The sequence below is a fragment of the Oreochromis aureus genome, linkage group 6 (assembly GCF_013358895.1).
Source record: "Oreochromis aureus strain Israel breed Guangdong linkage group 6, ZZ_aureus, whole genome shotgun sequence".
Lineage (NCBI taxonomy): Eukaryota > Metazoa > Chordata > Actinopteri > Cichliformes > Cichlidae > Oreochromis > Oreochromis aureus.
The window spans coordinates 10470081-10482671 of NC_052947.1; the positions used below are offsets into that span (position 1 = coordinate 10470081).

The 12591-nt window shown below is 40.1% G+C and overlaps 1 protein-coding gene across 1 annotated transcript; it reads right to left on the reverse strand.

Annotated features, from left to right (window-relative positions):
* Positions 1-3850: 3850 nt before the first annotated feature.
* LOC120440770 (B-cell receptor CD22-like) lies at positions 3851-9470 on the reverse strand. The gene is made up of 7 exons (XM_039613989.1): positions 9360-9470; positions 6695-7000; positions 6387-6620; positions 6192-6296; positions 5782-5994; positions 5337-5678; positions 3851-4211 (listed from the first exon to the last, which is right to left on the reverse strand). Exons 1-7 carry the CDS (start codon positions 9412-9414, stop codon positions 3862-3864), a joined length of 1605 nt encoding a protein of 534 aa, XP_039469923.1. The 5' UTR covers positions 9415-9470; the 3' UTR covers positions 3851-3861.
* Between the last annotated feature and the right edge of the window lie 3121 nt (positions 9471-12591).

Below are 12591 nucleotides of genomic sequence, written 5' to 3' on the forward strand. Positions count from 1 at the left end.
CAATGCACCGATGTCTGAGGGTGTCCGCCACCGGCAGGGGAAGTGGTGGGGGGAGATAGGCCCCCAAACCTTGGAGGGCCTGAGATGTCCCCAGAGAGGTGGCGTCTGATACCCAACCTGACATATAGACACAGACATACAGGCACACACAGATACAAACATCCATTCCCACCCTCATGCTCTCATAAGCAATTACTCCACACTCAACCAACGTGGAGACAAACATAAAGAGACGCTGTACACACAATCACACTCCCCAAGCGTACTCTAAGAACCGGGTCTAGGTACCCTTGCCCCTGGAGGGGGAAACTGCACCCAGACCCAGAGGGCAATCAAAGTTATTCTTTCATAAATTACATACAGTAATTAAATACAGTCAAAACCAAAAATAAGTAATTGTTTTCACTGTATATTTTTGACAACTTAGATGTAAAAGGTAAAAACTGAAACAGGTCTAGCATCTGCTAATGTTACTGTTGTCCAGGTTTTACATTTAAAGTTAACAGTAAATGTAAAACAGCTCAAACATTAGAAAGACAAACTAACTGCATCACCTAGCTGGGTTAACTTGTCTTTATCAAAGCGAAGGATTAAAATAACAACAGAGTGACAGTTTCATATTCAGCTGTTTAACACATTACACAGTAAAACATAACTTCGTATACATGTCTCTTCTTCTTCATGTATGTGTATGCTGTGACTTTTGGCACAATAAATTACATGCAATTATTTCCCATATTATTTACAACACATTAAGTGTATTCTAGTACTTTGTGTTGTCTCTATGCTGTTGACTTTAAACACAAGTCCAAGTTCAAGTTTCTTTTTCTTTTGTGTGAGCAGAAAGCTACAAAGGTGTTAAAACTGTTGTCTGTATCTGGTTCATGCCAGATACAGACAACAGTGCACTGCCGTGCGTTAGTTTTTATTTTGTTATCCTTTGTTTTAATCAAGAAAAAAAAGTTGTTAATGAAAACTATGACGAAAGTTACCTGTCAACTAATTAACACTGGCCATAAATTACCCCTGAGATGGTAGTTATTATAAATATCATCATGCATTTGTGAAAATTGGTGAACATACGATTGTTACAGTGAAACTTGTCTTATTGGTTTTAAATGTACATTTAAATATTTTCTTAATGTTCATTGGGGTTTATAATCAAGAACATTTCATTATCAAGCATCTAAACAGAACTATACTATATCACACAAAATTACTATACTCATTTTGTTTTCATACATATTTTATCAAAATACAGTGATCCTATATGTGATTTTAAATTGTTACATGTGAGCTTTAAATATGCAGGTTATCAAGTGTCACTTTAAATCTAACCTGTCTTCTTTGTCTCCTGTTGTGTCTTTCTTTGACCTTTTTCCATCTCTGAGTAAAGTTATCTCTTACTCCTTTTTGCTCCCTGGGAAATCCAGCAACTGGAGCTTTAGCTAGCAACACAATGTGCGACAAACTGCATAGAACAGTTTGTGTGTTTGCTGATGTTTGTTGAGTTGATAGAAATGTAGAATCGTTATGTCATGTTACTCCCTTTAAGCTAATTCCTCTTCTGTAGTAATAGCTAGATGCTGGCTACAACTTACAGACACCAGAACTCATTCAGGCCCACTTTAACCCCCTGAGTAAACAGTATAAACGATCCCGCTGAACCTAAAGTAACAAGACTGTAAATTTAACGAGTAAAGATATATAAAAGATAAATATAGATGTAAGTGTTACAGTGATTTTGTTAAAAGTTGTCATTGTTGTGTGGAGATGACCCTTTTATGAACAGAGATGTTGTTAAAACGGTTGTAACCAGGAAGTCACGTATACAGACACACATACACACACACACACACACATACTCGCACATGCATATACACACACAGTGCCTTAGCTTTTACGATACATCATATGGGGTATACAGTGGGGGGTTGTGTAACTGTTTTCATTCAATAAAAGCTGCAAAGGGAAGCTGGGGTTTTGGAGTTGGCTGAGGTCAGGTGCAGAGCTTGAAACTCTGAGAATCCGACTGGGCTTCCCTTGTGCAAGTAAAACCGATTGAGCTCTGATTGTCTTGCTTTGTTCATGGTGATAAGTCTCTGAGTTAGCGAGGCCTGCGAGTGCAGACCTAACAGAAGGGAGTAAAAGTAAAAAGTTGTGAGAAAAATACACATGAAATGCAGAGATACCTGAAAATTGGACTTAAGTACAGCAACTGTCCCAAACACAATCCGAGACAAGGGTTTTAAGTTGGAGGGGCAGCTTTATTTGCTGAGATGCAAAACTAAAAATGAAGTACAAAAAAAACACTAAAAAAACAAACAAAAGCTAAACTAGAAACTAAGACTCTTTCAACTAGGAACTCACAACTTGGCATAAACAAGGGAACATGGACCACACACGAACAAGATTGAGGACTTAAATACACAAGCACAATAACGAGAGGATGGACAGCAGGTGACAACACAGGAGGAACGAATCAGACATAACAACACGGGGGCAGCAAAACTGAACACAATGAACACAAGATGAGAGACTAATAAAATAAAACAGGAAGTACAAAAAACAGAGATGAAGACAAAGCCACCAAGGTTTAACACAGGGACTGGGGAGAAACAGACATGGGGACATGACTGACACTGGAAAGACAGAAAGGGAATACCAACCACTGAGACAAGAGAAACCCCAAACGTGAAGACAAGACTAACTACAGGAGGAGACTAAACCCTGAGGGAGAGAAACTCATTAAATCACAAAGAACTGAGGACTGACTGAAACAAACTTAATAGAAGACATAAAAATAACCAACCTAAGAAACACAGAATATTCCAAAAATAAAAAGCATAATGTCCACAAACTAGAAAACACTGGGTCACAGGCACGGTGCCATAATAGTACCAAAGTATTTTTTACTTCATTACTTCCCATCTCTAACAACTGTAACTTAACCTTTGTTCGATGATGCAACTGACGTACTGTGACAAAATTCTTTTGCTAGAGAAGCAAAACTGAAGCTTTTAATCCCAACCAACAATCTGTTACAGCTGACACGAGAAGGGATTCTGACAAAGGTGGATCAGGTTACAGTAGATAGGAGTATGTCTGAGCCCGTGGAAGAATAAACAAAAGTAAAATAAAACTCAAAGTTCAGAGGAAGGGTAAACAGAGAAATTCATCAAGATTCAGTGAAGCATATCACACTATGCACACATCATTCAGTGTAACAGCTGTCAACAACTCAGCATTTTTCTTCTGATTAGGTTGGCTGAGTTTCTGGTGACCTCTTCAGGTTGTACCCCGCCACGACAGCTAGGATATTCACCCAAGAAGTCTGAATCGGATGTTAACTGTTGAACACAGTGTCTGTCTGACAGTTTTACAGCAGAGTAAGTCTGTCTGTGTCTGCTGGAGTGACACCAGATGCTCCATCAGAGCTGAAGCTGACAGCAGCATCATGGAAATGCTCCTGTTTTCAGGGCTGAACTGACTGTAAGGTGGAATAAAGAGGTGCCACATGTTTGTTTGTGAAGTTGACTCTGCTGTAGTGGACTTCATCCTCCTGCTTCAGTTGTGTTGAGATGTTTTCATACACAGGACCAGGACTGAACTGATGGAGATAAACAGCATTACATTATACTGCACTTTAAACTTGACTCCTTTTACTGTATGATGGCAAAAATGAAATGACCACTAGAAAGACGAGACAATCCACAAACCCTAATCTTTACCTGTTCAATTTGGTCAGAACTTACAGTTGTTGGAGACTGAGCAGAAGTTCTCTTTTTCCTGGTTGAAGTGAATAAACTGAAAATAAGTGACTTCAGAGCAGAGACTGAATGTACTGCTGTGAACCAACACTTACCTAACACACCAGCAGACAGTGAGAAGAATTAAAACCAGCAGAGCTGCAGAAACTCCTGCAGCTGCTGGTGTCCATGTTCCTGTGATACTTTGGACAGTGAGAGTCTTTGGAGCAGAGCTGATATCTTTGTTGGTTTTCACAGCACAGGAGTAGCTTCCTGCATCCTCCCTGCTGACTGGGTTTAGGATCAGATGTTTGTTTTGAGCCTCTGTCAGGGTCAGAGGTTGACTGATCAAGTACCAAATGTAGTTTGTGTTGTCAGTCAGAGGACAGCTGGTACTGCAGGTCAGTGTGACTCTCTGACCCTCTGTCACCACTGCAGAAGGACTCATCTTCACTCTCAGCTCTGAAAGAGGAACATTGTTCAAAAGCAAAAAATCTCCTCTGTGGTTTAGACACGAAAGATGGTTTCATGACTTTACTACAAAATGATCCTTTAGTCCTGTTCAGCGGTGAAAAGTATTTAACAAAGAAGTGTTCAAATTCAAGGTGTTTGTATCTTCAGTTTTGTGTAACTTTAATCTAAATCCTCTTACACAAAAGTATTGTACTTTTTACTCCACAACATTTTTTCCATTTTGTAAAGTAATGTTTTCTCCATTTTTTTTAATATGATTTGGTATCATTTTCCTAATAAAATAAAATACCTACATTTTCATATGATTCATACCTATGATTTATTGCACTGAAGGCATTTAAGGCTGATCTAGCCAACAGTATACATGTAGAGTTGTTAAGAACTGTAAATCTTACACAACCACAGCTATAAAAATACTACATATACCTTCATGCATTTTTTACAGAAGGATAAAACTTGCCCGATGTTCCGTTTTCATTTTATTCAATAAGTGCTTCAAATTTTAAAACTTGATGTATGTGGATATCCTATGTGATAGCACGGCAAACAGGCTGTGAAGCCTAAAACCCTTCTAGATTATATGTAACAGTTATTTTTACAGTCAGAAACAGGCAGTTTTTCTGAGTCCTTTTAAAGTCGACTCTTCAGAGATACACTGATCTGACAGAATGTCAACATTTGAAATGGTGATCTTACAGAATGTGTTTTATTACTGTAGGTTAAACTAATCAACAGTACACATGTACAGTAGTTAAAATGAACTGATCCTTAAACAGCAACAGCTGCAAATCAAACACATGAATGTATCGGTACATTTTATCAGCAAGCTGAAATCAACTTCTTGTATAGGGGTTTTGTGGGCCTACCGATTAACAACCTGTAAATGGCACTGACAGATACAATGAGTTCTTCAAATTCTGAAAAAATAAGTTCCTGAAAAATTTAAATGCAGGACTTTTACTTCCTGTCATGGAGTATTTATCATAGCATTGATATTTTTTCATGATTAAAGGATCAATTTAATACGATTAAAGGATCTGAATATTTCTTCCACCTTTGCTCCTGTTCAGACATTAATGAGTAAAGTCTGCTGAGTGAGGAGTTTAGATTTACCTGTAACAATCAAAAAGACTCCAGGCAGATCAGACTGGGTCCATTTTTTATCATCCTTGTTGAATCTGAATGTGTATCCTCCTGAGTCATTGTTCTTCAGGTTGTTGATGGTCAGGATGTGTTGGTTCTTCATGTTGTCCTGATACTCCACACGACCTGCAGCCTCAATCAGCTCTTCAACTTCCACTTCATCTTTTCTCCATTTTTTACTCCAACATTTAAACTTTGGCTTCATGTTATCAGGATGTGAGTATTCACTTGTGATGTTCACTGAAGATCCTTCCAGAGCACAGATTCTCCTGCTGACATAATTCTTAATTCGGCAGTTTTTACCCTGAACACCTGAAATATAGATGGAAGATTTAAAGTTGTTTGAATGGTCTGTATGCTGACATTTGTGTTTATAGTCAACTAGAAGAAAAAAAAATACTTCTTTATTACTCACAGACTTCTGCAGACTGAAGGTACTTGTGGCCTTTCACAGCACAAGAGAACCTGTATGTTGAATTGTTGTGAGTTAAACATTGTTGATTCTTGTAGTTTCTGCTTGTGTTTCGACAGCTCATGTAGGCAGTTTCAGGGTCAAACAGCTTACAGGTGGTGTTACAGGTCAGTGTGACATTATCTGATGTGTAATTAGTTCTTAGAATATGAACCTCTGAAAGATAATAAATACAGTTTTCATCAGTAACTGTGACATAATGTTTATAACTTTAGTTTTGTTTTTAGGATGTGTACTAATAGATTTATTAACAAAGGTCATATTTAGCTTAATTTTTTATAAGGAAAATGACATTGATCAAATATATATTAGAGGTTTGATGGAAGATGTTTGCTTATTTGTTGAAACTTCACCTCTGGGATATGTGATGGAGCACGGCTCATCTACTGATGTCTTCCTGTAAGAACACATTCTCCCTTTAGCATAGGTCACACTGAAGCAGGTCTCTGTGATGGAATCTGTACAACAAAGAAATAATATTGATTAAAATTATTCACTGTATGACCCATTGTGTTTGATTTCTAGCAACAATAAACATCATGACTCACCCACAGAGACTTCAGGGGCTCTGAGATCCTCGTAGCCTTTGACAGCACAGGAGTATGTGACTGCTTCCTCACTGCTGAGCAGCTCTTGGTACCAGGGAGACCAGTCCTCATAGAGAAACTCTCTGTTCTTGTACCAGATGTAGGCTGCAGGCTTTTCAGTCAGAGGACAGCTGCTGCTGCACATCAGTGTTACTGTCTGTCCCTCTGTGGCAGGAATCACCTTTACCTGCAGCTCTGAGAGGATGATGGATAACAACTTATACAATGATGTCATTTGGAAAGTAATAAATGAGTAGAAGTCACTGTACCTGCAACAACCTGAAGAGTAATTCCATTGTACCAACAGAGTCCTGGACTGTCTGTAGTCTTCATACAGCAGTAAGTGTTTGCATCACTCTCTCTTAGATCATTGATGGTTAAAGTTGGGTTTTTCTCTTCAGACATGTTGTACGTTACACGTTGTCCATCCACAGAGAGCTCACTCTGAACATACTTTGATCCATTCAAGCGTACAGTGAACCATTTTCTGCTTGAAGTCAGATGTTGATGTGAGCAGTTCAGATCCACTGATGAACCTTTGAGAGCACAGATCCTGGTTTCTCCTCCATTAACACCTTTAACAGAAACTTTCATTAGTGAGCAGAAACATTATTTCTGTTACTGTCAGTTTTTCTATCAATAATTGTTGAATAATGTTGGTACTGTAGTGTAAGAAATAACTTGAGAAAGTATTTTAAGTTATAGACAGCCATGCAGTAGCTGCTTATATAACTTATAATATAATTATAATAATATAATTCTTTTTCTTCATGTTTAATGACTCCTAAATAATTACTCATATCTTAGAGGCAAAGCACAGAATGAACACGGAATCAGACACTCGTCATTTGTTCATAACGTTATTGTTGTAGCTTTTACATTTAAAGTTGAGAGAATATATACAACAGCTCGAATATTAAAAAGACTCTAAGTGCATCAGCTAACTGGACAGTTTCATATTCAGTTGTCTAACACATCGAACACCAAAACACGACTTCTTTCTTTCATTTGAATCTGTTCTGTTCATCATATTACAAATGACGTGTTCTTTGAGTTGTTTTTGCAAGAGCAGGAAGCTGCAGTGGTTAAAACTGTTGTCTGTGCCTGGTTTATAATGGTAACACCTCTGCGGTGAAACAGAATCTCCAGGCTGAAGATCAGTGATCAACATGAACAGCTGTGATGATGAAGACCTTACTCTCCTGTGAACCCTACAACCCCAATCAGAAGTAATTGGTATCACAAACAGCTTTCACATTCACACAGTCTGTGTGTTCTAAAAAACCCCACGAAAAACAGCATGAGATAGGAATTTTATAAAGTGAACCTGAGAGGTCAGATGCACTGCAACTTAGAAAAAACAAACAAACAAAAAGCTGATAAAACATGCAAAACACAATGAAAGTGTTGTTGGGGAGACAACAGTATGATTGCCTGCATCTTTTTGTGTCTCACAACATCAATGAATACTCATCTTCTTATGAGCATGTGTCAGTGCAATGCTTTGTATCAGCAATCTTCAGCTGCTGTTCTGTCAGATTTTATTTGTATTATTTTATATTATTTATTTTTTATTACACAGGAAGATGTAATAAAAGGATAGAGTACAAATATAAATGCATGTGTAAAAAAGAAACAGAGAACACCTTCAACACAAAATAATCAAAAATGCACAGGTACATAAATCAACAATATTCTTATGGGGTGTGAGTTTGTGTGTCTTTGTCACGAAATGTACTTGAAAATGAGGATGAGATGCCACAATAAGAGGCAAACAGAGATGGATCCAGGAGAACCGGACCATCCGCAGTCCCCTAGAGCAGCGGTCCCCAACCTTTTTTGCGCCACAGACTGGTTTAATGTCAGACAATATTTTCACGGACAGGCCTTTAAGGTGTTGCAGATAAATACAACAAAATAAAATGATACAACCAAGACAAAAACTGTGGTATTTTGTAAATATAATTATAAATGTGAATTCACTGTGTAATTGTGTAACTTTATCAGCAGCATCCTCCTGAAATGGACCAGAAACATTGAGAGTAACATCCTCCTCTCTGCCCCTTAATGCTCTCTGGTTGCTATGGTAACTCGGAAATTTTTCTTTCAAAATAAGACGCACAACTACAACACGGGAAAAGACCCAGGTAAGCCAAGTTAACAATAAAAATCCTGAAAACCATAAATTTCACACCCGAGCCTCAACTCTCGCGGCCCGGTACCAAACGACTCACGGACCGGTACCGGTCTTTTGCCCAGGGGTTGGGGACCACTGCAGTACAGTACTGAAGACCTAAGGCCACAAATCTTGGCAATATCTGCACGTACATCCCAGCAGGAGAGAAAGGGAGGCCCTAATTGGGCCAAGGCTCATGGCCAAAAGGGTATGAGTTCCAGAGGACCAGATGAACGACAGGCAACTGTCTCTGTCACAGGCCGCCCTTGGGCTCCAGGCGCCAAGAACTGCCCAGTACTTGGAAAAGGCCCAGGTAAGCCAAGTTAACAATAAAAATCATGAAAACAGGTTTTGTGTTCAGCAAAGGTTACAATGGAGATCTGACATTGTACTAATACAGACACCTCTGTGACACTGACTGCATTTTAATCTTAACACACCTCATAATAATTATCTCAGTCTGGGGATTGTTGTTCCAGTAATGATGTTATACTTGTTATACTATCAACATATTCATACTATGAGCTGACAGGAGGCCATTTCTGATGTTTTTATATGTTGAAACACAACAGAAGATTCATTAGCAAATATGTGCAGATTTAAGCTTACACGTCCTTCTACTCTGTGCCGGTCATTTAATGATGATATTATTGTACCATAAAAGATTATAATCTTGCACTTCCGTACTCTTCAAGAGCTCATCAAAGCTAAAACACTAAGACCTGTAAGGACAAAGGAGGAGAAAGAGTCATTCCTACCTGAGAGACACAGAATGAAACCCAAAAACAAAAATCCAGCTTCTGCCAAGATCATGGCTGCTGTAGATTTCAGCTTCTAGTCAGAAAGTTGATTGTATGAATCTTTAAAAGATCTTTAGAGCTGAACGTTCTCACAGGAAAGGCTGAAAACAGAACTGACAGTTATGAACATCATTATGTCTAAAGATAAACTGTATGTAGGTTTAACACCTTTTAATCACTTCCTCCATCATCATGGGTTTAAAAAGAAGAGACTGCTAGGAAAGTAGTGCAGCATTTTTATCACTGTATGTTTTTTTTTATCCCCTTAGTAATATTATAATTATTATTTTCTTATAAACAAGTGCCTGACATTATAGTTTTTCAGCAAAAAAACAAAAACAAAAAACTCCACAAATTTTTTGTGCGGAAAAAAAAAATGTCTTTCTACATTTCTACATTGATATGGACTGGGTAATGTGTAAGGAATGAGAGGACACCACTACTCTGGTTCGTGTGTGATGGAAATGAAAATGATCAACCAACAGAGGGCAGAATTCAAACACACCCTAAAAATCAAAGTGGAAATATGATACAGCTGCTACTTTGCCAAAATTTTGTTTTTGCAATTCAAAATGATACTTAGTAGTTTGTACTGCCCCCACATGCTTTTATGCATGCCTGACAACATCAGCGCATCCTCCTGAAGTCACGACAGATGCTTTCCTGAGGTCAGCAAGTGTTCGGGTCAGTCAATGCTATTAATTCTTTCATCCACCAATAACTGCCTGCATACTCTCACCACATGAGGTTAGGCATCGTTCTGCACAAGGAGGAAACCAGGACCCACTGCACCATTGTAGGGTCTGACAGTGGGTCCAAAGATTTCATCCTGATATCTAATGGCAGTCAGGGTGCCGTTGCCCATAGCCTGTAAGGTCTGTGCATCCCTCTGTGGCTATAACTCCCTAGACCAGGGGTGGGCAATTCCAGGCCCCGAGGGCCGGTGTCCCTGCAGGTTTTACATCTCACCTTGGGTCAACACACCTGAATCACATGATTAGTTCGTTACCAGGCCTCTGGAGAACATCAGGACATGTTGAGGAGATAATTTAGCCATTTAAATCAGCTGTGTTGGTTCAAGGACACATGTAAAACCTGCAGGGACACCGGCCCTCGGTGCCCACCCCTGCCCTAGACCATCACTGACCCACCACCAAACTGGTTGTGTTGAACAATGTTACAGACATCATAACATCCTCCAGATTCTTTCAAGTCTGTCACATGTCAAAGTCAAAGTCAGCTTTTTTGTCAAAAACAGGTCATACACAGGAATTTGAAATTGCAATGCTCCCATGACCCTCAGTGTACACTAAAACAGTATAAAGATAAAAAGATAAAATAAAAGTTATGTACAACACAATACAATACAACAATCTCACATAAATAACAGTGTCTAACACAATCAGAGTGCTTGTGGGCAATAGTTTGTGTGCAAGTGGGGGTGGGGCAGTCAGTGAAAAGACGATGGTGGAGGTTCAGAGTTTTGCATGTCTGGGCGGTGGGGGGGTTCAGAGGGAGGAAGAGAATGCAGGTCTGGAGTTTGTGTGTGAGAGAGTCAAGAGGGACAGAGCAGGGAGAGAATTCAGAATCCTGACATGTATGAAGCTGTCACTCAGTCTGCTGGTTCTAGCTTGGAGGCTCTTCAGTCTCCTTCCCAATGGCAGCAAACTGAAGAAGCTGTTGGACGGATGAGTGGAGTCACCTGTAATGCAGAGGGCTTTTTGGGTGAGGCGGGTGCAGTCGATGTCCAAGAGGGAGGGAGGAGAAGTACCTCTCTCTGCTACTCTCACTACTCGTTGTAACTTATTCCGGGAGGACCCAGTGCAGGAGCCATACCACACAGTGATGCAGCTGGTGAGGATACTCCACGGTGCCTCTGTAGAAGGTGCTCATCATCGGGTTTGAGGCTCTTGCTCTCCTCAGCTTGCGGGCGAAGTAGATACATTGTTGGGCTTTACTGACCAGTGATGCTGCGTTTTTTGACCAGGAGAGATCTTCTGAGATGTGCACACCCAGGAACTTGGTGTTGCTTACCCTCTCCACACTAGCACCATTGATGGTTAGTGGGGGTGTCCAGAGTGTGAGTTCTCCACGATGGACCCTGACAGGGTCCATGGTGCCAGGCAGTGAGCACAGGGCCGGGTCCTAGAGACGATTTCATCTATCCACCCTCATGAATATCGCAATTGTTATCCATTTGTAAGAACAAATTCTCCCTTTAGCATAGGTCACACTACAGGGAGTGCAGAATTATTAGGCAAATGAGTATTTTGTCCACATCATCCTCTTCATGCATGTTGTCTTACTCCAAGCTGTATAGGCTCGAAAGCCTACTACCAATTAAGCATATTAGGTGATGTACATCCCTGTAATGAGAAGGGGTATGGTCTAATGACATCAACACCCTATATCAGGTGTGCATAATTATTAGGCAACTTCCTTTCCTTTGGCAAAATGGGTCAAAAGAAGGACTTGACAGGCTCAGAAAAGTCAAAAATAGTGAGATATCTTGCAGAGGGATGCAGCAGTCTTAAAATTGCAAAGCTTCTGAAGCGTGATCATCGAACAATCAAGCGTTTCATTCAAAATAGTCAACAGGGTCGCAAGAAGCGTGTGGAAAAACCAAGGTGCAAAATAACTGCCCATGAACTGAGAAAAGTCAAGCGTGCAGCTGCCAAGATGCCACTTGCCACCAGTTTGGCCATATTTCAGAGCTGCAACATCACTGGGTGCCCAAAAGCACAAGGTGTGCAATACTCAGAGACATGGCCAAGGTAAGAAAGGCTGAAAGACGACCACCACTGAACAAGACACACAAGCTGAAACGTCAAGACTGGGCCAAGAAATATCTCAAGACTGATTTTTCTAAGGTTTTATGGACTGATGAAATGAGAGTGAGTCTTGATGGGCCAGATGGATGGGCCCGTGGCTGGATTGGTAAAGGGCAGAGAGCTCCAGTCCGACTCAGACGCCAGCAAGGTGGAGGTGGAGTACTGGTTTGGGCTGGTATCATCAAAGATGAGCTTGTGGGGCCTTTTCGGGTTGAGGATGGAGTCAAGCTCAACTCCCAGTCCTACTGCCAGTTTCTGGAAGACACCTTCTTCAAGCAGTGGTACAGGAAGAAGTCTGCATCCTTCAAGAAAAACATGATTTTCATGCAGGACAATGCTCCATCACACGCGTCCAAGTA